The sequence below is a fragment of the Mustela lutreola genome, chromosome 13, assembly GCF_030435805.1.
Source record: "Mustela lutreola isolate mMusLut2 chromosome 13, mMusLut2.pri, whole genome shotgun sequence".
Taxonomy (NCBI): Eukaryota; Metazoa; Chordata; class Mammalia; order Carnivora; family Mustelidae; genus Mustela; species Mustela lutreola.
This window is the reverse complement of record NC_081302.1, coordinates 79545340-79570486: the sequence shown is the minus strand read 5'-3', so window position 1 is coordinate 79570486 and position 25147 is coordinate 79545340. Positions and strand designations below refer to the sequence as shown.

At 37.4% G+C, this 25147-nt stretch overlaps 1 protein-coding gene across 2 annotated transcripts in view; it reads left to right on the top strand.

Moving 5' to 3' along the window:
- Nucleotides 1-282: 282 nt before the first annotated feature.
- Nucleotides 283-25147, top strand: part of NUP58 (nucleoporin 58) — a 62637-nt gene continuing 37772 nt past the window's right edge. Inside the window, exons 1-10 of one of the 2 annotated variants that reach the window (XM_059144216.1) lie at nt 283-612; nt 5811-5953; nt 7430-7465; nt 9759-9908; nt 10561-10698; nt 13543-13653; nt 18015-18039; nt 19151-19216; nt 19535-19709; nt 24545-24624. In XM_059144216.1, the coding sequence (XP_059000199.1) occupies nt 506-612; nt 5811-5953; nt 7430-7465; nt 9759-9908; nt 10561-10698; nt 13543-13653; nt 18015-18039; nt 19151-19216; nt 19535-19709; nt 24545-24624 (1031 nt within the window). In that variant the 5' untranslated portion in view covers nt 283-505. The remainder of the gene's footprint in view (nt 613-5810; nt 5954-7429; nt 7466-9758; nt 9909-10560; nt 10699-13542; nt 13654-18014; nt 18040-19150; nt 19217-19534; nt 19710-24544; nt 24625-25147) is intronic. The other variant, XM_059144215.1, reaches the window with a different exon arrangement.

Here is a 25147-nt window from a genome sequence, read left to right as displayed (position 1 = left end):
CGTTCCTCTAACAGGGCTTGGACTGCTCAATAGGGCCCTCCCCACCTTGGGATTCCACGTATTCTTTTACCAGTAAGGAAAAACGTAAGCAATAATATTTAACAGCCATGATGTACAGATTACATCAACACATATGCAAATACAGAACTAAGGGAACGGTTTTGCTGTTTAAGGCCAAGCGCCTACCCTTTAAGAGGACCGCAGTCCCACCCCGCCCAGCCCGACTCCTCCCAGGGTGCCCTGCGCGAGACTGATCCAGCCCCCCATCCCAGGGTGCCTTGCGCGGCGGGCTCGCTCCCGGTTACGTGCGCGCGGCCGGAGCCGGAACGTGCTCTCGGGTGGTTGCCCCACCCACCTCGGCCTCGTCTGTTCAGCCTCTAGGGCTTGAAGTTCCCGCCAGGTCGCGGCTAGGCCAGAGCGATGCTGCCTGGCCCGCCTTAACTTTGAGGAGAGAGGAACGTCCAGAACCCCTGCAGCTTCCTTTCGGCGCTGAGCCCCGGCAGCCATGTCCACGGGGTTCTCCTTCGGGACCGGCACGCTGGGCTCCACCACCGTAGCCCCCGGCGGGACCGGCGCAGGCGGCGGTTTCTCCTTCGGGACGGGGACATCTAGGTAACTGCGCTTCTGCGCCTTCCCGGCCTGGTCCTCTCCGTGAGACTCCCGTGGGTGGGCCCGTCCCTCTCCCTTCGCGCTGGGTTCCTTTCTAGTGGGTCTGCGAAAGAGAAAGACAGACTTGCGCAGCGCCAGCCTCATAGTCCTGCCGTTCGGGGGCCTGGTCGGGAGGGTGGTCATAGGGTTGTGAGTCCCCAGAATCCACAATGGTTCACCCAGTGTCCCTGTCCAGTGGGGTCTGGCTGGGTGAAAGGGCCTGGGATTTCACGCTGAGCCCTAGCAGTGCGGCAGTCTGAGGCACAGAACGGAGAACGACATTGTGGGTCATTCTGGGGTTTCAGAAAAAGACAATAGAAAAATTTTAAGGGGGCCAATTAGAGTTTTATCGCTGATAATTCAGAATTCATTGCAGGATATACGGCTTTGGACATTCCACTGCTTTAATGATTTCGTGGTATTCTAAACGAGCTCACCTCTTGGTACCTCATGGTCCTTTGTTACTGTAGTTTTTTGTTTTAAATACGTGTTGCAGCATTTCTTGGTGGTCATTTTGAACAGTGTGCGTAGTAGTATTCGTGAGTGTTATGGTGGAATGACTCACATTGTCTTCTAGTTACACTGAAAAGTCTAGGTAGCATGTTTATCGTTTTTGTGCAACCTGCTAAAGCACCGCTTCAGGCGATGACGAAATACAGCCAGCAGAGGTTTAGAAAGAGACAATAATAGTCAAAGGTCATTTTCATGGTGAGAGATTTAATTTTTAGAACTCCGTCTTTTTAAGGTAAAAGGGGAGGAGGAGTTCATTACATCAAGAAGTGTGCATAGAAAATGTTACAAGGTATCTATCTCCTGAGGCTTGAGGGATGTCATTGTAGAGTAAAAAGCCAAAAGTATCTTCCTTATATTAAAAAGGGGAGGTACAGGGGCGCCTGGGTGGCTCAGTGGGTTAAGCCTCTGCCTTCAGCTCAGGTCATGATCCCAGGATCCTGGGGTTGAGCTCCGCATGGGGCTCTCTGCTTAGCAAGGGGCATACCCCCGGCTTCTCTGCCTACTTGAGAGCTCTCTCTCTCTGTCAAATAATAAATAAAATCTTTAAATATATATATATATATATAATTTACCAAGAAAAGTGGGGGAGGTACAGACTACACAGTCAAGGAAAAAGTCTGGGAATTTCCCTTAATACCTCCTTTTCTCTCTGCACCCTTAATCAGCAAGGCCTGCTAATTTTAATTACCTAGTTTCCATTTGCTTCACTTCCAGTGCCACCGCCCTGTTGCAAGCTCTTGTCATTCATGGAACAGATATTTATTGAACACAGTTCCATATAATGGACTCTGTTTTATTTTTATTTATTTTTTTTTTTTTAAAGATTTTATTTATTTATTTGACAGACAGAGATTACAAGTAGGCAGAGAGGCAGGCAGAGAGAGAGGAGGAAGCAGGCTCTCCGCCGAGCAGAGAGCCCGATGTGGGGCTCGATCCCAGGACCCTGGGATCATGACCTGAGCCGAAGGCAGAGGCTTTAACCCACTGAGCCACCCAGGCGCCCCTGGACTCTGTTTTAGATGGTGAAATAAATAAGGGTACTGGCTCTTTCTTCCAGGTTTTCAACCAGTAACCCTTCTCCGATTTGGCGAAAACTATTCCTATCATCTCCTACTTAGATTAGTTTAATGGAATCGCAATTGCTGTGTCAAAAATATCCTTTGATGTTAGTCTTTTTTAACAAGGTATGGTCAGTCATTTTTAAAATTCCCCTTGCCTCACTTGAATGATTTTTCATTATCCTTGGAATCAAGTTAAAATAAATCTTACCATGATCCACAAGCAAATAATCTGGAACCTTGTCAGATTCATCCTGAGCTCATCTCCTAATTTCAGTTTGATCCAATTCAGTAATACAGACTTACTGGGAAAGGAGTTATTTCATCTCAGGTACAGGCAAAGAACAACTGAAACAAAGTTTCAAAGAAAGATACTTCCCCTTAATTTAGGTGATGCACTTTGATATTTTCTGTTCTGTTCCAGTTCATTTTTTAAGATGCCATTTATGATCTGCTAAGTTGATTTTATACTCCTGATGACTCTTAATCTTATTTTGAAAAATACTGCTGTATCAACTTTGGCATCTTCTCAGTTTCTCAGGTAGGCTTGGCCAAGCCCTTTCCTGCTTGAGGGCATTTCCCTCTCATTAGAATTACCCTCCCACCTCCTTCCTCCTATGCCAAGCTAGTGTCTACTTTTGGGACTCAAATGTTGGCATCTCCAGAGAGGACTTTTTAGATCTGCCAGTGTAGAGGAGGATTCCATCTTTATCGTACACTGTAACATAGCACTTAGCACAGTTGTAATCAGTTCATTGCATTTTTTGTTGACTTATTTTCTGATCCCAGCAGTAGAATGGAAGCTCCATGAAGCAAAGACCTTTTCATACTTTTTTTATCCCCAGGAGACAGTGGCGCTCTACACATTTTTTGAATGAATGAATGTTTGATTAATCCCTTTCTTTCACTGATTAGAAACTTCCTGAAGACAGGATCTGAGTCTTAAATTTACCACTCCATCCTCTGTCCCTGTGACAGTCCTGGCACATAAAGAGGGCTTTAATATTTGTTGAATTACTGAGTAAAAGAATTACAGTGATCAGCTAGAAACATGGACACAGTCTTTAGAAGGGCCTAGATAAAGGGCCCTTGGTTGGTTCAGTCAGAACAACATGACTCTTGATCTTGGGATGGTGAAAGCCCCACACTGGGTGGAGAGATTACTTAAAAAAAGAAGGAAAGAAAGAAAGAAACTTTAGAAGGCCTTGGATAAATGAATGAAAGGGAGACACTGTCTCAACATTTGTCTGGTGGAGTACTGGTTTGGAGACCTGACTTCCCCTAGTGCCATCTGATGATTTGGTCTCTCTCTCTTTTTTTTTTTTTTTAAAGATTTTTATTTATTTATTTGACAGACAGAGATCACAAGTAGGCAGAGAGGCAGGCAGAGAGAGAGGAGGAAGCAGGCTCCCTGCTGAGCAGAGAGTCCGATTCTGGACTCGATCCCAGGACCCTGGGATCATGACCTGAGCCGAAGGCAGAGGCTTTAACCCACTGAGCCACCCAGGCATCCTGATTTGGTCTGTTTAGATAAATCATTTTAGGGAAGTTACTCTCCAAGCCTCAGTTCCCACTTCTGGAACAGAGTTGCTGATGAGTAAAGTACTTAACATCATATCTGGCACTTGGTCTAAGTGCTCCCTAAATGTTACTTTCTAAGTCCACATTATGGCATGCTGGAGAAGTTAAAACAATATTCCTGACCTGTTGGAGTCAAGTGTAACACATTCTGATGAGCCATTGGCAGATAATAGTGGGTTGAGGCAAAACGTGGTCCTGTTTGGGGTAGCTCTTAAATAAGTTTCTCTCCTGCAGAGAAATTTTTTGCTTTCTTGAGTAAGAAGATACCACTTTGATGTATTTCTTCGGTAATGTTTTCACATTTAATTATGAAACAGTGCCCTGTGTCTTCAGTTATCATAAGTTGTCAGGAAATTTTAAATATTTTGTCTAAAAATACATAATTTCAGAAAAAATAAAAATACATAATTTCATTGTGCGTCTTTCTATATTTATGGAATAGCAGTAAAACCAAATGGGATCACTGAATTATTTGGGAGGGAGGAGAGCATAATTACCATTTCCTTAATTTGAGGTCTTCACAATTTGCCAATAACATTTATTAAAATACCTTTTTAGCTCAGTTGATTAAGTGTTCACAGTTTTGTGCTTTGTTGGTGAGACCTTGCAACCCTGTTTTGCCAACCTTCTGTACTTCACATACCTATGTTCCTAGAGATCATTTTAAAATCAATGATAAACTAAGACATAGGCACCACTCCCCCTTTTTTTTTTTTTTGACCCCCTACTCAGTGTTGATGACTGGTTTTAAGTTCTGTTCCCTTCACAGTGATTGGCTGGTGTAATACATTGTATAAAATGTGTTTAGTTGAATTTATTAAGTTCCTAATGATGACAGTAATAACATTTATTAAGTGAAGTTAATTCACCATGCATAATCTCTCAATCTTTTGCAAAAAAACTGTTAAGTGGGCACAGTTATTAACATTTTGCATATGAGGAAACAGAGGATCAAGAAGGCTAAGTTATGTCACACAAGTCCCAGGACATTGGAGAGCTGGCACTGGAACCCAGCCATAACACCGCTACCTCCTTAAATTGCAGTGTCCCAGACATAAGCTTTTTAAAACTGACCTTGACTTCTCTTGGGATTATGTCTGTTTGGAAGGGCAGGAAGACAGAATAAAGATACCTATATAGGATGAATGGGAGCTCCCATTATGTTATGTGTTATAGTCTCTTTTAACTCTCTTGTACAATTTTTGGAGTGTCAGGTTGTCAAGACATTTTGTTTATTTTAATAATTTGTTCTCCCACTATAGATAGCAAATATGAGCACCTGAGTTTTGATAAGAACATTTGAAAGTCGTGAACTTTGTTCACATCACTTGCTATCACCAGCTGTTCTTTTTGAGCTTTCAGAAACTCTGAAGAGAATTTCTGCTTATGAACCCATAATCTGGATAGAGGGTAATTTTTACTTTGTATTTTACTCTTGCCAGGTTATGTTTAATCCTTTTCCTCTTCTCTCCCCTACCCCAATTCTTGATGCTGTTTTGGTGACAAGAAAAGTAACTGTATCCCCCTGTCCCTGACTAAATCTATGAATATGGTGATAAAGCAACAGAGAGGTGGCAAAGATCACTTAAAAGAACTTTTCTGAGTATGTTTTATTTTTCTTTATTTAGTAGTTGGGAAAGAACAAATGTATTTAGAAATGTGAACTATACGTGAGTCATTCAAGAGGAAAATGATCCACATTCATAGGACTTCTCTGTGGCCATTTTAAAATATGTTGTCAATAAAACTTAGAAAAGGAGAATATGTGATACTGTTTATGATTTCCTTGGGATCTGAAATCTTTTGTATGTGACTTATTTTTAAAAAGAGAACAGGAGACTATTTGAATTGGGTTGGTAAAAAATAAATTGATAGTTCTTTTTGTATTCTATGGCAATATATTGAATATGTGAAAAGAAAGAAGGTGTTTAACCTTGAAGAGTTAATTTTTATTTTTCTTAAGGAAATACTGGCTCCAGTAGACTTTATTTTGTGTTTTTTATAAATAAGCAACCCTTCAGTGGGGCTCAATTTTGGAACTCTTGGAAGCACTGCAACTCCTGCCACGACATCTGCTCCTTCAGGTGGTTTTGGAACCGGGCTCTTTGGATCGAAACCTACCACTGGGTTCACTCTGGGAGGAACAAATACAGGTAAGGAGGATTGTCACATTTCAGGGAGTAGCTATGGGATATTCTTTTTAAGGTTCTGGTTTATATCTCTGCCCTTTATAGGGATTGTCATTGGTGTCAGACCTAAAAAATGGTAAATATTAAGATGAAAAAATATATAGGGATGTGGACTTAAGGGCCAGTGGTAGGTCTAACATAGGTTATGATCTATTCTAGTGTAAACGAAAACACCCATTTAGGGGTTCTTGGATGGCTCAGTTGGTTAAGGGTCTAACTCTTGGTTTCCACTCGGGTCATGATCTCATGCTTGCAGAATGAGACCTTCTTGGGCTTTAAGCTCCTTGGGGAGTCTGCTTGAGATTCTGTCTCTCTTTCCCTATCCTCCTGTTGCATACTGCACCCCCCTCCCCCAAGCTCTTTCTCAAAATAAATAAATCTTCAAAAAAGAAGAGAAACAAAGTTAAAGAAATGCGATTTTTTAAAGAAAGATTTTATTTATTCATCAGAGAGAGCGAGAATAAGCAGGGGGAGCAGGAGGCAGAGGGAGAGGCAGGCTCTTCACCGAGCAAGGAGCCCATTGCAGAACTTGATCCCAGGACCCAGGGATCATGATCTGAGCTGAATGCAGCCGCTTAACCAACTGAGCCACGCAGGCATCCCAAGATCTCTTTTCAAAATAACTTCTTTTTTGGTATACTTAACGCAAAGAAGATATACCTCTTTAAATATAAAGAATTAATTTAATTTTTACATTAGAGTATATAATGCAGTGTTTCATCTTAGTGAAGATAAGTAAGTTTACCAATTTGGACGTTAATTTAATTTAGCATATGTAGGGCAGTCAGCATCTTTTCTTGCTATAACATAAGAATTTACCTCCTAAGAGACCTTTTAAGTTTTTATATTATTAAAACAGTTGTTTTGACAGAAAAGGGCAAGAGGTCAAGGTTTCTGGTAGACATTTCTATAATAAAAATCTGTTTTTTAATACTTAAAGATATTTGGTTATTAAAAATATGTTTCAGTAATGCTGCCATTTCAAAAGCTTATTTCTCTGTTTACTCTTTATTCTGTACCCGCAGGGCCTCTTGGTCTCTGTTACCACTTTATGCATTCACATTCCAGCTTTGATTGCAACTTTTCACAGCCACACATAGAAAATGTAAGAACTGCAGGAATGTAGGAGCCTCCAGTGAGCTCCTTGAAACGACTTTGTGTGCCAGTGTTTGCTTAGAGTAGCTTTTTCTCCTTGCCTAATGTTGTTATAAGCAGTCGTTGTTTGCATTTATAAATCTTATTCCCTATATAATTATATATAGCCGGTAATATGAAAACCAGTGCTCTAGGAAGAACGTTTCTATTAGCGGTCATGGTAGAAGATACTGATTGTTGTAGTATCATATCCTGAGGATGACTCTAAGTCTTGCTCTTGTAATAACCCCCCCAAAATGTCATCTGCCATTGATGATTAAATTTTATTTCTCTTTTTGTCCCCAGGAATAGCAACAACTATAACTACAGGATTAACTCTGGGTAAGAATTTTTGAGGAAAGATCCCAGATCTGTGGTTTTCTTCTCTTCTCTTTCTTATTATCTCACAGAGCTGGGGTATAGAAGGAAGCATGTAAGGAACCTAATAGATCACAGACACTGACTCCTTATACAGCCTTTCAGTACTGGAGTTTTTAGAAAAGTCAATGACTTTAATTCAGGAAAAAACCTTTAAACACAGAAATGGTTTTTTCTCTGGAGGTTTATATTACATTGTATTTTTATAGTCATTTGAACCCTTTTAGTGAAAAAAAAAAAAAAGGCAACCAACTCTAGACCAGAAGTCTTAGAATTAAGCCCTGGTTGTAATTCCAAATCATTGTGAGGTCTTAGGTAGTCATGTAGTATCTGGCAGCTTTTGGTTATGTGTAAAACAAGGGTAGGACTGAAAGGTTTTTGGATTTCTTTCCAGCTCAAAAACGCCATGGTTCTCTGTAGCGAAACGCCAAAGGGAATGTGAGTAAGTAGTATGACAGTTAATAATGTCAAAGGAAATGAGTGAATGAAAGGACAGTGAGGAAACTCAGTTAAAGTTATATTTATTATTAATTAACATTTGAAGTAAACTAAAGATTGGTGGACTTTGTTCATTTGGATGCTACTCACCTGTGACCAGCAGAAAGTGTAACCCATCTGTTCACTACCAGAGTTTTGGACAGAATTGGCTTCGGGGCAAGCAGTTGGATTCTCTTCTTTTCTGAGATTTTAGAACCCATACAGGATTTCAAAGCACTGTACCCGGGCAGGGATTTCTTGTTGTGGTAAGGGCAATCCAGAAGTTTAATTTCTGGCAGCTGCTTCTCTCAGTGCCTTTAAGGAAGCCAAAATGCAGGTTGTTATGTATTTCCTCATTTAATAGTTTGGAACAGCTACTACTTCCTAACTCTGTGGCCTTGAGTATACATAATGCTTTGAACACTTAGTATTAGCTCTGGTGTGGTGATGGTACTGGTGGTACAGGTGGTACAAATGATGTCAAGAGCATCAGCATGAGTATGAGTAAGGCATTCAGTGGGTGATGAGGTGAAGCTGACTGGCAGGTATAGTAACATGTTCTTGTATGACCTGATAAGTGCTCTAACATGTATGAAAGGCACCAACGGAAGTAGAGGAAGATAAGAGTAGAAGTTTATTTTGGGGGCAGAAAACATCATTCCTGATGGAGACGTGCAACTGCCCAGTCATAAGGGGACTCAGGGAAGTAGGAAAAGTACTTGGTTAGAATTTAGGATTCAGAAGTGGGAATGGTAGGGAGAGAGGGGGTGTGAAGAGCAGATTGGAAGTAGATAGGAAAGGTGGTTGTGTGCCACGCCTTTTGACTCTAGGGTAGAGAAAGTATAGAGCTAATAAGAGCCTTCAGTCAGAGAGAATCACCAGGGTATTATTTTTTGTTGGTGTTCTCGCTTCTTCTTTTTTAAAGTAACTGAAATAATTCCAAGAATAGATTAAAGTTTAGAGGGACTGATAGCACGGAAACAAATTAAGAGGTTATAATTGTTCTTGAGAAGAAGATGACATGAGCTAAGGGTTTTGAGGATGCTTGTAATCCAGAGCTATTTCTGCAGTAGAATCAGCAGGATTCGTGGCTAGTAGAATGCAGGAGAGAGAAGGGATGTCAGGGGTGATTATGGTTTCTGGCTTGAGCAACTGAGTGGACCACGGCAGGGGGTTTAGGAAATGTTTTGTGTAGGGAGGTGTAGAGGTGCAAAGTTAAGGGACATCCCGGTAGAGCTAACCAGTGGAGACTCTGGTAGGTGTAGATTTAGATCCGTGTTGCCCTAGCTGATATTCTGTAGTTGGGAAGTATGGGAACAGGCCTGGAGCCGTAGGCAGTATCATTTAAGAACTGAACAGAGGAAGGAGATGGACAAAAGCAGACTGGAAGGAGTAGCCAGAGTTGACAGAAGTAAAGGAAGAGGAAACAGTAGAGAATGGTGGTTTAAATAGCGTTGGAGGGGAGGAATATTTTTCTGTTGAGTATAGAGCAAAGGAAGGGTAAGTGCTGTTTTAGGTAAATCCAGGGGTAGAACTGAAATTGGATTTCAATATGACCACATTGATGGGACTTTCTCTTGCTTTTCCTAAGATCATAGCATCCTCTTTTAATTATTCACCATGATTTGGCTCCAACTTCTATATTTTCCTTTTTCATACCTACACACCTATCCTTCTAGCTACAAAAGTAGGGTCATGAACTTTTAGGGATCCTGATTGAAACCGGTGTAATACATACACAGTCATGGTAAAATAGGATTTGTTTGTTTGTTTGACACAGGAACGCCAGCCACTACATCTGCGTCTACAACAGGTTTCAGTTTAGGATTCAGTAAACCTGCCGCATCTGCCACACCATTTGCTCTCCCTATTACTTCTACCTCAGCTAGTGGTCTTACTCTTTCCTCTGCTCTGACGTCAACTCCAGCAGGTGAGGCAGAATGGAAAAGTCACGTTTTGTGGTTGAATTTTGTGTTTTTTTTTTTTTTGGCTAGCGAATATAGGTATCCACCTTATTCAAGATAACTTCAGTTTTGGAAAGTTTTTATTTTAATCACTCAGCAATTAGGATCTTACAAAGATCATCATTGGCTTTAAAGCAGCAGGAGCCATCCTGGAAATTGATCTCTGTTTACAGAGCAAAGCAGGGACAGGGTGAGAGGTAAAATGTAAAACTGTTAATATTCAGTTTGTTTTCAAGGAGTATATTGGTGACAAGAAAGGATAAAGAATTTGCATCAGCTTTGCCTGCCTTAGGATTCATTCCATTTTGAAGGCGAGTTTGGCATCCTGAATTGAAAACTCTTTATTATTCTCTGGAATCCGTTACCTTACACCATTCTAGTGTTACCTAGAACTCTTATTTGTGTCACTAGCGTTTGCCTTACGGTCTTATTTCTCTTTATTCTTAAGTATATGTAATTTTATCTTTAGCAAGTAGTTTTTTAGGAAAAACGAGAGTGAATTTTATCATGGACTTGAGGGCTGTCTGTTTTGGAGGTGGTGGGGAATGTTTTGTATTTTCTCCAGTGTTCTTAGAAATGATGTTTCCTTTTGAAGCCTTACCGTTTTACTTTCTGTAGCATCTACAGGATTTACCCTAAATAATTTGGGCGGAACAACAGCTACAACTACTACCCCATCAACAAGCCTTTCCTTAGGGGGAGCCTTAGCTGGTTTGGGAGGTTCACTTTTCCAGAGTTCAAATACAGCCACATCAGGTAATTAATGGTATTCATTTTCCAAAATAGTAAATATTTATATTTAAATTACTTTTTCTGTATTTTGACCTTTGGAACAGACCACTTTGTCTCTTTTTTTTTTTTTTTTTTTTTTTTTAAAGATTTTATTTATTTTATTTGACAGACAGAGATTACAGGTAGGCAGAGAGGCAGGCAGAGAGAGAGGAAGGGAAGCAGGCTCCCCGCTGAGCAGAGAGCCCCATGCGGGACTCGATCCCAGGACCCTGAGATCATGACCTGAGCCGAAGGCAGCGGCTTAACCCACTGAGCCACCCAGGCGCCCACCACTTTGTCTCTTTAACCTGAATGTTTTTGTTTAGTATGAAAACTGAATTATAAAATAATGGTTTTCATGCATAATTGGACATCTTAGCCATATTGTAGATAAAAGTTTTCTGCTTCTCAGTATTGACTGACTATATAAAGAAACAAAGAAGGGCCTGCTTAAGGAGCCTATAAACTATTCTAGAGAAATATATCAATAAATGGCAGTTGTAGAGTCTTGGATCATTTGGTATCTAAGTTCATTGTAAAAGAACTTGACCTTTCAAGCCCTGGTTTTAAGAATGGCTTTCCATTACAGGCATCAGGAAAGGGTATTAGCGTGCTTCAAAGAAAAGGTTTTAGAACACAAGTATTAAATTTATTCTAGTCAAGCAAAATACTAAAGTATCAATTCAATTGGCAGAGAATACTTCATATTTTCCATCTTGGATTGATTTTTCATTTCTTTCTTATTTTGAAATTAGCTTCATGTTAAGGATTCTGTCGATGTTTTGAGTATTAAAATATAATATAAATATATTTATATATAAATATAAGTGAATGAATAATAGAGGAAACATGATACTATATATAATGTAATAAAATACCATGTAGGAGTGAGAAGAGCTTTCCTCTGATTTGAAAACATTGTATAATTATCTCACATAGCAATATAATATCAAGAATTTCTCTTTAACAATTTATGAGTTAGGAAAAACATGTTTTTTGGCATTGAAACATGTTAAAATCATAGCATTTCCAGTAATACATATTTTCATGTATAATGGCTATTTAATATCAGAAGTTTTACTCAACACCTCCTAGGTGTCTAATACTTGGTCGGGTGGGAGAGATGAAGGAGTATGACCTAGTGTTTTCTTTTAAACAGCTCTTTCATGTTCTCTGTTCAGGTACTAAATTTAGTGAAGAAACTCTGGGTCAGTGGAAGGGGAAAAAAGGAGTTGGTGAAGATAATCTGTAAAAATTTGTAGCATTCAGGTTTGCATTATCTTTCAGATACTTGTCTTTGTCACTGTAGTCTCACCTTGTAGGTATTCAAAATATCTCCTAATAACTGAATCACTGAATGACTGTAACATACATTCTTTGTAGGATAAGTATTTAAACATCTCTCCTAAAGAGTCCTATGAGAGCAAAACACAAAAATAACAGAAAGGGGAGGTGGAGGATTGTTTTTGTGTCTTGCTAATGAGTTTGTAGGCCTGCTACAATTTTTCTTAGGCTCTAGACACACGTCAGTGCTTGATTTATGGTTGTGCTAACTAAACATACCCCTGGTTTGTTTTTTTTTAATGTACATTTATTTAGCTGTATTTTTTTTTCACACATTGTCAGTATTTAAATCCACTCTTCATATATCCCCTGCTTTTACTCAGTACATCTACTGTTTCCTCTGTTTAAAGTAAATAGCATCTGTCCAAAAAGAACCATAGTTATGTGAGCTTGGTAATGCATGGACTTAGATGATTTACCAATGCGTGGTCTTTAAAATTTTGCTACTTGATTTACAAGCATACCTTCATGACTTAAGATTACCTGTAGTTTAGCCCCTTCAGTTCCTTTTGTCAGTGAGGTAGGATTTAAATAAATGAAGTCCATTTCTTTCATTAAATTTTTTTTGAAAAAGCTTGGGAGTATGAAATTTGATGTTTGAACTGTAAGGCTTCTAACTCTCAGTTCCTTAAATTTCATGAATAATGAAACTATTTGCTTTATAAGATTCATAAGATTTGCTGAAATCTTATAAATGATTACCGGATTATTTTATTTATATAATTTATTTATTTGTTACCAGCTTTCCTGAGGTATAATTGAGAAGTAAAATTGTAAGATATTTAAAGTGTAGAGCATAGTGATTTCATATATACATGCACATTGTAAATGCCCATCAAGTTAATTAACACATCCAATACTTGATAATTTAAAAAGTATCCAATTACAAAGCATGACTAGAGGACAAGAAGTATTCACCTGGAAATATACAAACTAAAACTGCTTTTTCAGGAGGATTTAAAAAAAACAAGTAGTATGTTCACATTTATTGTATTAACAGATAAACTCTGACCTTTTTAGTAAAGACAAATTAATAGGCCCATAAACACAGAGAACTGATGGTTGCCCGAAAGGGTAGGGAGGACAGGCAAAATGGCTGACGGGGAGCTGGTACAACCTTCCAGTTATGGAATCAGTCACAGGGATGGATATAATCCGTGGTATTGTAATAAGGTTGTATGGTGACAGATAGGGTAGTGACACTTGTGGTGAACGTAGCATGTGTAGAGTTTGCAAGTCACTGTTGTACACTAATGTGACATTGTGTGTCTACACTTTAAAAAATTACCTAAAACGTAAAGAAGTTAAAATTATATTATCCAGACTACATACACCATTAAATCCCTGCTTTAGACTTATTCCATGTTATTTGCTTAAACCAATTATGAAGAAAAATGGGATCCAGCTTGAAAGCATTTGAGAATTTTGTCCATTGAGGGAAAATTATTGTAAAGACTTTGTAAATTATATTTGGTTTATTTGTAGGACTTGGACAGAATGCTTTAGGCTTGACTTTGGGAACCACAGCAGCTACTTCAACTGCAGGCAATGAAGGTCTTGGTGGTATAGATTTTAGTACCTCATCAGATAAAAAGAGTAAGTAATGTTCTGTTCTAACAGTAACTTAAATTTCTGTCAGTAAGATTTTTAGTTACATGTTCAGTAGTAAAGTTTGTACTTTTAAATTTACTTTATATCTCACAAATTTTTTGTGTATTATGTGTTTAAGATTTTATTTTCATAGAAAACGGAGTTTTGTTTATGCATACGGTTATGTAGCTATCAGTGTGTGTATTAATATATGTTCTTAAGTTGGGATCATGAACACATGTATGGTATATAAGTTGATACTTGAACAACATGCTTTGAACTGGTTAGGTCCACTTATACGTGAATTATTTCCAGTAAAAGTGGAGTACTGTAAATGTGTTTTCCTTATGATTTTCTTAATATTTTCTTTTCTCTATCTTATTTTATTGTAAGAATGCAGTATGTAGTACATGTCACATACAAAGTGTGTGTGAATAGACTTTATATTGTCAGTAAACATTCTGGTCAGCAGGAAGCTATTAGTAAAGATTTTGGGGAGTCAAATTATGTGTAGATTTTCAACTGCCTGGGTGTTTAGGACCCTTAATCCCTGCATTGTTCAAACGTCAACTGGATTGCTTTGTAACCTGTTCTTTCTCATATGTTATATCACCAATATTTGTCAGTTCAGTAATTCTTTAGGAGTGTTTTATTGCTGCTTAAATCAGTTTATGAATCGATACATCATTAATCAGCCGTCCTTCCATTATTAGTGTTTGTATTCAGTTCGATATTCTAGGAAGTATCAACGTATTAAGCATCTTTATGGGGAGAGGCAATGTGATATTGTAGCTTAAGGGGATAGACTTGAGCTGAAATCTGGCTTCAGATCCCCTCCACTGTTGATAAGCTCTGTGACTGTTCAAGTTATTTATCCCTCTGTGTTTAGTTTCTTTATCTGTAAAGTGGGGGAAAAGAACAGTAACTACTTGACATTGTTGGTCCAAGGATTACAGTTTATAAGACTTCAGTAGAGCCAGGCACATAATAAATGCTCTCTATGTGTTTTTCTTATAAATTTTCATTCATATTTTTGATTATTTTTTAAAGCCAAATACCTAGAAACTGAATCACTGGCTTAAAGAGAGGGAGAGTTTTGGAGACTATGGTAAATATTGTAAAATTACTTTCTAGAAAGAGTTTACCAATTTATTGCCCACCAGTCAGTATGAAAATGCCGTTCTCACTGTGCTCTTGCAATGCTGAATATTCTTTTTATAAAATTACCAATCCAGATTCATTTTGAAAGATGTTTTAGTTTTGTTGATTCCCTGTGCATGATTTTTTGTTTTGTCTTGCAATGTCTCTTCTGCCTCTGATGAAACCATGTTTCACGTATTGCATTGAATCCTCTGAAGAACTTAGAATGAGTAACAGATGAAGGTGTCCATATATCTGTGTAAGAATTTGTTATTTGGATGTGGTTTTTATTATGTAGGCGATTTTAGGGTGAAGTACTGTTTTAAAAGCTGGCTATCCTAAAATCCTTTTAAACTTAGAAAATTTAGGATAACTTTGAATGAAAATTGATTTTTATTTTATTTTACTTTTTTTTTTTTTAATTTTATTTGACAGAGAAGAAGAGACAGCTAGAGAGGGAATACAAGTGGGGAGTTGGAGAGGGAGAAGCAGGCTTCCTGCTGAGCCAGGAGTCTGATGCAGGGCTTGATCCCAGGACCGTGGATCATGACCTGAGCTGAAGGCAGATGCTTAACAACTGAGCCACTCAGGTGCCCCAAAAATTGATTTTTAAACATAGGGGTCTGTCTCTTGTTTTTACTTAGTTTTCTTTGTAGCCTCATCAAAATTAGAAGGAATTATCTTAGATGTTTTAGCAGCTTATTTTTTTAATTAGGTGAAGCAGTCTGGTACCCTTGAATTACTTTGATTTTAATTATGAAACTGGTTCTCTCTTTATTGTAATTGCTTTTAAGCTCCACATGAAAGACTTGATTGAGGCAAAGTAGTAAGAGAAATATAAGGAGTTAATCTCCCATCACGCCCCCCCCCACCTCGCGCCACTCCACCTTCCCCCATTGTTTTCCTCTTGCGTTGTGCCTCAGAGTTGAACCAAAGGGGTATGTAGAATAAGTGCACATGACCTGATATAGCACATCCAGTTCCTTTTAACCTGCTATACGTGTCCACGGGTTCTTTATTAATCTAAAGAATTTCTCTGTTTCCCTAGCAGCTGCATCAGTTAGCCTGGACCTGCTGTATTGGGTTTGATAAAATGAAGAGGGGTAGGAAGCAGTGGTCTAATAGTGGGGGCAGCATGGAGTAAGATCTAGAGACAAGGATGCTCTTTATTCTTTTGAAGAAGTGCTGGAAAACCGGCGAGCTGCAGCATGGGAAGATCAGATTCCAGATGTCATAAAGGGAAGGGCCGTGTATGTCATCTTAAAGAGTTTTGTAATTACACGGAGGACAGTGGAGACCCACTAGGGGTTTGATGTGAATAATATGACATGAGATACGTGTTTGAAGAAGAGCATTCTGGCAGCCATGTGGAAGATAATGTGCAGGAGGGCAGGAACAGAGGTGGAGTGCTGACAGTGAGCTTTGACAGCAGTCCACAGGTATTACAGATGCCAAGCTAGATGGACTAGTCAGGGCCCACGGTCAGCCAAAAACAGGCCTAAGTTTTATATACGCAGGTTTGTGTGTATAGAGACTTCTGTAAATATAATAAAAATGGAATATCAAAGAGAGAGCAAAATAGGACGCTAATGAATAAAAAAGTTGAAGTCTGGGAAAAAAATTAAATCCCTCCTTTATCTTACTGTGTCTCATCCAGTCAAAGGCTTGTATCTGTAGAACATGGATATCAATTTCAGAAATGTTAAACTATGAAAGAGAAATATCAATGTACAAAGTAAGGAAAAATAAATTGTAGTTAGATTAAAAAGGTAAACAAAAGAAACCCTATGGACAAAGGCAAAAGGTAAAGGACAGGTTGGAAGTAAAATACATGCTGTTTCGATGCTTTTTTTCTTCACATTTTAACATCCGAAATTGAGATGTATCTTGAAATCAAGGCCTCATTTTAGAAATAGACACATAAAGTATATGTATGAGATAATTAATATGCTTAATGTTGAAATAGCTCTGAGAATTCAGTGAGAAACATACCTCAGATATACCTCAAATAGCCTGAATAGACCATTCACTCAAGGAGAAATAGACTTGTCTAATTAATATTTGAAATGTTTTACTTAGTACTGTCAGAAATATGAATTTAGATGATAATGAAGTGGCATTTCTCACCTATGTACTGGCAGTGATTGTTTCAGAAAAATGTCCATTGTTGTTGAGGGTGTGACGGAAAAATTACTTATTCGTAGTAGGTGGGAAGATAAATTGGAACAGTTGTTTTAAAGGATCAGTTGATAATACGTAGGTTTTCCTTGATGTAATCTTTGACCTATAAATTCCTCTTTTTGTGGAATACAAATAAAGTCATGCACAAGTATTTGGAGATAAAGGCATTGACTGTAGCAGCATTGTTTATATAGTAAATGCATATATGTTAAGAAGAGGGTTGGGCATAAAGGTTCTGATACAGCTATGTCATCAGTATTCTGTGGTCATTTAAAATCATGTTAAGTGACATGAAAAAGACTTCATTACAACATCCTGAGAAAATATGTGCACATAACTTATGGTCATCCCGATCACGTTTAAAAATGTGTGTGTAAGTGCCAAAACATGTTGAAAGAGGAACCATTAAGGTTCTCTGATGGGATGAAGTTTTGTGTGTTCCTGTATTTTCTTCATTAAGTAGGTCTTATTTTGCAGTGTGACATAAATTCTGGCAAAGCAGAAAGTGAGTCACTGCATTTTGCTACGGAGCATTTTTTACTTTTCTACTTTTAGACATACACTAATAATGATAACCACTAAATAGGTGTTCATGAGAAAGTTGTTGATATATCTGCACACTTTAAAAACATCATCTTAAAAAATTGCTGCTTTTGTAAAATATTTAGAAACATCCTTGTAGTCTGACATATTTTAATATTCTAAACGGATAGAACCTAAGAAAGCATCCAGTAGAACTTGCAGGAGGTCAACTGTGCTAAGCAAGAATATTTTTCATAGAAGATAGTTGAAAGAGGAAGAATCTCGCCCTTGAAAGAAAGAGATACAAATCAGCTACGTAACTATCTGTTTATGTGTATACAAACATGTCCCCATAGTATGTTGTTTGGAGTTTGTGACAAGTGACCTCACATGATGTCTACGAGGCTGTCCGAAAAATGCTTAGAAGTTTCTGTTTATACCTACGTTTGTGTTAAATTAAAACTTGAATTTGGAATACATTGTTAAATGACCTGTTTTTACATAAAGCTTCTTGAATTTTCTAGGTGATAAAACAGGAACAAGACCAGAGTAAGTTTACAATTTAACTTTTAAAGTATTTTATTTGAAGAATTTTATTTGTTAATTTATAGGCAGGTGGTCTCATCGGAAGTAAAAGAAACTATATAGACATTTAGAAGAAAAATTCTTTGAATCAGTTTTTGTCTAAAGTAAAATAATAAACATATGCTCTGGAAAGATTTTGGAAGGTCAGATCTTTAATTTTTAATCATTAGGAAAGTTTATAACCAATTCTTTCTGGAATACTTTATGCCCAATTTTAGGTATTATACCTTTTCTATATAAACTACTATACCAGTCCCATTTATTTTCTGATGATGAAGAGGGAGAAAAGCCTCTATCTATATACATCAGATAGGTTTGAAGATCACTATTTTTACTAGCACTTATATTTTCTCACCCTAATTTGTATTACATTAGATAAAACATTTGTAAAAAAATGATCAAGTTCATGCCTCCAAAATATCTTATGTATACTTTAGCCCTATTACATAAATGAGAAAGCTGTAGGAGACTGACGTTTGCTTCGGGTTCTATCAAGGAATTAGTAGCAGATCTGTGACTGAATTTTGACTCATAATTCCATTACAGCATGCCACATTTCACCTATTCCTATTCTCTTTAAATATTTTTGATTCCCTTAGTCTATCCCTAGGTTTTATTTTGTTGAAGAATAAATTGAAATTCTAAAAATCAAGTAAAATATAATGAGAATCTCATTATGAGAAGTTTGTAGACTTTCTTTAATGAATGCTTTAATATTTTTGAACGAAATAAAAGGTCAGTCATAGAGCTTTTTAGCCAGGGGAACTTAGTTCAATATTTAATCTCTTGTATTTTCTAATTTTTTTCTGAAACATTTGTTCAGATGCATTTATGTGTACTTATGATAGGTGCCAGTCCTTTTAGATGAGAAATCTCCCTGTCAGATGAATTGTTAAAGCTATTTTAAAGGTTAGGAAACAACATTTTTTTATAAAGAGATTTGAAATCAACCATAAGAGCTATAAATGGGGAATATTTGTTTTATCTCCTCCCCTTTAACACTTCCATAGTGGAACTCAGCTGTCAGCTTTTTAGAACCTCAATGGCTTTAATCTATCTGTGGCATTTTTCTCAGGGATAGTAAAGCACTGAAGGATGAAAATCTCCCTCCTGTCATCTGCCAGGATGTTGAAAACCTCCAGTAAGTGTGTCAAATGTAATTAGATATATCATGTTGAAGAATGTTAGAATACTTTAAGGGCAACATCTCTTCTTCCTCTTAAACATTTTAACTTGGGTGTTGGTAAAAATTTTAATATTTTTATAAACAAAGCAGAATAATGGGAATTAAAATTCTTTTATTGTCAATCTGAAAAAAGCATGTGAACTGTGGATGAATTTTTAATATTTCCTTTTTAAAAAACACTAGGAGTCTGATCAGCCTGTAGTAAATATGCTTTTTTCCTATAGGAAACCAAAGGTGTATTTTTTTGGAATTCAGTTTTATGTATCTTTTCAGGAAATTTGTGAAGGAACAGAAACAGGTACAAGAAGAAATTAGTAGAATGTCTTCAAAAGCCATGCTTAAAGTACAAGAGGATATTAAAGCTCTGAAGCAGCTTCTGTCATTGGCTGCCAGTGGATTACAGAGGAACACCCTCAATATTGACAAGCTGAAAATAGAAACTGCTCAGGTAAACTAAAAGTAATTTTATTGTAGGGTTTTGTTTCGTTTTATTTAAGTCTTATATGTTATAAGACTTGATACAGATGTACTATAAGAAAACTGTATAGCATGTGTGCTTTTTAAAAAAAGATTTTATTTATTTGAGAGAGAGAGAAAGAGAGCATGAGAGGGGGGAGGGTCAAAGGGAGAAGCTGACCCCTTGCTGAGCAGGGAGTGAGTTGCAGGACTCAGTCTTGGGTTTCAGGATCATGACCTGAGCCGAAGGCAGTCACTTGACCAACTGAACCACCCAGGAGCCCTAGCTTGAGTACTTTTTTTTTTTTAAGATTTTATTTATTTATCAGAGAGAGCAGGAGAGAGAGCGAGCACAGGCAGACAGAATGGCAGGCAGAGACAGAGGGAGAAGCAGGCTCCCTGCCGAGCAAGGATCCCGATGTGGGACTCGATCCCAGGACGCCGGGATCATGACCTGAGCTGAAGGCAGCTGCTTAACCAACTGAGCCACCCAGGCATCCCTAGCTTGAGTACTTTTAAGTTGCTATGATAATAGTAGTCACTAGTTTGTATTGAGTTCTTATTATTTATGAGGCAGTATTTTAAGCAATTTATATTAGTCCAGTTTAGTTTTCATGACAGCTCTGTGAGTTAGGCCGTCTTATCTTTGTTATATAAATAAGAATATGGACAGAGAGGTTGTTAATAAATGGAAGAGGTTGTCAATAAGTGGAAGAGCTGATATTCTTAACTAGTTTGTTTCCTAAGAGTGTTTGCTGGCTAAATTGCTATATCATGCAAGCAAGGCAGAAAAATATGTTTTTAAAAATCTGTCATCCATTAAATAAAAACTATATTAAGCTTTTTAAGTATTAAAAATTCTGATGACTTGCCAGTCTTATGTCTTAGTTAAAAATGTTAATGAGGCTTGTGTTTTTTGCCATTCATATGTACTTGTTTTTTCTTTCTATGGCATAATATATGTAAAATATGTAATACATTGTTCTTCTCTAAATTGTTGGGGAAGAGTGATGGTAGATGATTTGTTTTATATTTCGCAATTATAAAATATACTTCTTTGGATCATGGCAGTCTAGAAATCTTTCCCTAAAGTTTTCTCTCATCTGTTAAAGAACTTAATGTGAAACACCTTTTTAAAGATTTATTTATGTTTTAGAGAACATTCCCTCTCCAGTGGGAGGGGCAGAGGGAGAGGGGCAGAGAATGTCCAGAGACTCCATACTCAGCAGGGAACCCAATGAGGGGTTCGATCTCATGACACTGCACCGTCCGGATGCCCCTGTGATACGCCTTTTTAAAATATGGGCTTAGGGTCGCCTGGGTGGCTAAGTGGGTTAAAGCCTCTGCCTTCGGCCGAGGTCATGATCCCAGGGTCCTGGGATCAAGCCCTGCATTGAGCTCTCTGCCCAGCAGGGAGCCTGCTTCCCTTCCTCTCTCTCTGCCTGCCTCTCTGCCTACTTGTGATGTCTGTCTGTCAAATAAATAAATAAAATCTTAAAAAAAAAAAACAAAAAACATGGGCTTATCAAGAGTGCTATGCGCTTCATAAATAAAGTGATACTACATTAAGTAAAAATTCAAAAGATGCTTATATGTCCTTTTTTATTGAAATATCATTGACATATAAAACTATATTAGTTTCAGGTGTGCAATGTAATGATTCAATATTTGTATATATTGCAAAATGACCCAACAAATCTGGTTAATATCTACTACTATACTTAGGCAGAAAAACTGTTCCTGTTGATATGAGAACTTTCAGGATCTACTTTCCTAGCAACTTGTGAATATACAATACAGTATTATTAACTATAGTCATCATGCTGTACATTAAATGCCTAGGACTTACTTACTTGATTTAAAATGAGAAGTTTGTATGTTCTTATGTGTCTTCAAGTCAACTATTAGAGAATACTTTGTGATATTTTTAATAAAAAGGTGTTATTAAGTAGGTACTCTAAACTATGAAATTTAAGAGGAATTCAAAGCCTTTATTTTCTGCTTTTAGATTTCCTGATTTCCTACAAACTTCAGTTAAATATGATTAATGTATTCTCCCATGTTTCTTTTCTACTTATTCCTTCTGTATACATCATCAGATATGTTTGCATCGTCTTTGTAGGAGGAAGGAAATGTCACTTATGCTTTTAGACAGTGGAGAATGTTTAGATTCTGGTTAAACATTACTTAAAATTATAAATTTCATGTGAAATGTATTAAATTATATGGGAAGGGACATTAGCACAGTAATAGAGGAGGTAAACTCAAGAAAAAGAGAAATGAATGCTATAATGGGATCCACTGTAACTCTAGCACTAGATGAGTTCATTCATAAATATTTGTTGAATACCTTTTATTTATTTATTTATTTATTTATATTATTATTTTTAAAATATTTTACTTATGTATTTGATAGAGAGATCACAAGTAGGCAGAGAGGCAGGCAGAGAGAGAGGAAGAAGCAGGCTCCCTGCCGAGCAGAGAGCCCGATGCGGGGCTCGATCCCAGGACCCTAAGATCATAACCTGAGCCGAAGGCAGAGGCTTTAACCCACTGAGCCATCCAGGCGCCCCAGAATTGAATACATTTTATGTACCAGACTTGTTAATAGACTTTCAGAGATAAAAACCCAACCCCAAAGATACTAAAAGACTAGTTGTGTAAATGAAATAATAAAAGCTTGGGTGGAGTATAATGGTGGCAAAAAAAAAAGAAGAGGATGAGTCAAAGAATGTTTTCATAAGAAAAAAAAGTCATCTAAATCAATTTTAGAAAATTTTTACAGGTCACGTCAAATAAATTTGATCTAAGATTCTTACTTCTAATTCAGGAATTACTGCTCTACCCTCAGTCTAGTGAATTATCAATTGAGAAAATATTCTTACTCTCTTAGTGAGGTAGTTATCAGTATTCCTTAACCCTAAAAGTTTTTCTTCAAAGAAAACCTTTTTGGGAAATAACAGGCAATTCTGAGGAACAGTGTTGTGATTGCAAAGACCAGAACCTTATGGAAGCAAAGTCTCTTAAATTCTTAATTTTTTGGTAACATAACTCAAGAGTTTAATTAAGAGTTTAAGTATTTAAAATTTCTTCTTTTTGGGTAGGGCAGGTGTCAGTGGTTTGTTGAGGTTACACGTAGTCAGTTAACATTTTTAAGGATCTGTTACAAAGCACTTCAGCAGAAGTGTTCAGGATCAAAAGACTTAAAATATGCTAGGGAGAGTGAGCGAAATCAGTTGGGTAACATGTTCCAGAGACACGGTATGATAGAGGCACAAAGGGCTTAAGTGAGCATTTTTATCATCTGTCCAGAATTGGGATACCTTTGTGCTGAATCTTGAACATGAGTGTTACTGGGCTGGTAGACTACCAGGCAGAGGAATGGAGCCATGAAATAGGTATGTTTGAGGATCTTTAAGTAGTTTGGTATCATAGAAGCACTGATAATGAGTCTTGGCCTGGCCAGAGGTAGGCAGGGTTCAGAGTTAATAGTCCAGAGCTCTCCAGGGCATTTGTCCTTAAGTCAGATAGGATGGAAGTCTGAGATGAAGAGTGAAAAGGAGGGCGCCTGGGTGGATCAGTGGGTTAAAGCCTCTGCCTTCAGCTCAGGTCATGATCCCAGGGTCTCTCTGCTCAGCAGGGAGTCTGCTTCCTCCTCTTGTTCTCTGCCTGCCTCTCTGCCTACTTGTGATCTCTGTCTGTAAATAAATAAAATCTAAAAAAAGAAAAAAAAAGTGAGAAGGAAATGGAAAGAACAGGTAGAGACTGTTAAAGACTTAGTTTGACAGTAAAATGAGGGCAAGAGCTTGCTGTAGGGAATATAAAGTTAAGGTACTTTTTTTTTTTTTTAAGTAAGAAAACTTAGATTAAAAATCAGTGAGGTGTTAGCACACTGGGATGTAATCTGGTAAAACCAGAATATCAGTCTTGAAAAGCCACTGGTTAAAAGATTAGAATTGCACTCAAGAACAATAGAAGGCAATATAAGAATGGTTAAGGGTATAAACTTTAAAACGGGGCTGCTTTGATACAGTTCTCAGGTATTCCAGCTACATGGGTCTGGACAAGTTACCTCATGTCCTTGTAAGTTCTCCTCTTCATTGGTATTAGGGATATGTCACAAGGGGGATGTCATGTAGATTAGAAGGTTATTGAGGATAGACCATGATATAGTACACATAAAGCCTTTTAGCATAGTGCTTGGTACGTAGTAAGTTACCAGAATTTTAACTGCTGCTACATCAGCCTTGACATTATTACTGCTGCTATCTTGCCTTTTTAAAACAGCATTTTCTATATTTGTATATTAAAGATTTTTAAATAATAGCAGTCTTTTGCTGTAGATGAATTAACTTCATGAGTTTTACAGAAGTCCATAGTTCTTTTTTTTTTTTTTTAAAGATTTTATTTACTTATTTGTCAGAAAGGGAGAGAGAGAGAACATAAGCAGGGGTAAGTGGCAGGCAGAGAGACAAGCAGGCTGAGCAAGGAGCCCAGTGCAGGACTCGATCTCAGAACCCTGGGATCATGACATGATCCAAAGGCAGTCGCTTAACTGACCTAGCCACCGAGGCACCCTGAAGTCCTTAGTTGTTAAAATAGATCAGCAAGTCATAATAAATTTATCATAAAGTTTTTTTAAATATGTACTTTGTCTTGTTTGGGAAGAGGTTTTAGCAACTTGTAAAGCAGGTTAAATAGAGCATGTTCTCATAACGTGTGTGGCGTTGTTTGAAATTTCAGTCCAGGGAAAATTTTTATTTTTTTTAACTTTTTTTTGTTTGTTTGGTTTTTGTTTTTGTTTTTTAAAAACCTCTGATCTATTAGGAGTTAAAGAATGCTGAAATAGCTTTAAGAACCCAGAAAACACCACCTGGACTCCAACATGAAAACACAGCTCCTGCTGAGTAAGTTACTGGATTTTCTCACTTTAAGAAAGCAAAACAATCCAATACATGGGCTAAGAATTTTTAGTTTCGTCTGTAGCAGACCTGGGTTAATAAGCACTTAACATTGATTTCTCCATTTAATTCTCATAATAACCCTAAGAAGGCAGTTCTTACCTTCATTTTATTGGAAGGTAACTACAGCTAAGATGTAAGCTTTTAACCACTATTATGCAGTTATACTTTATTTACCTGTTATTTACAGGGCCTATTCCACTATATTAAATTTTGCAGGTAGTAGAATCTTCTATTTTACCAATAAGGACTTTTTAATTTAAAAATAATTTTATGATAGTCCCTTCTTAAAAGAGGGCATTCTAGAAATAGTTGAGCCCTTTTACTTATTTGCTTAAAATGTTTTGTTCACATAGGCAATAAGTCTTCAGGAAGAGCAATTAGAAAATGTAGATAAGTTAAAATTGAAAAAAATTCATCTGTAATCTCATTACCTAGGTTGTATATTTGTGAAGTTGCCATGTGATCT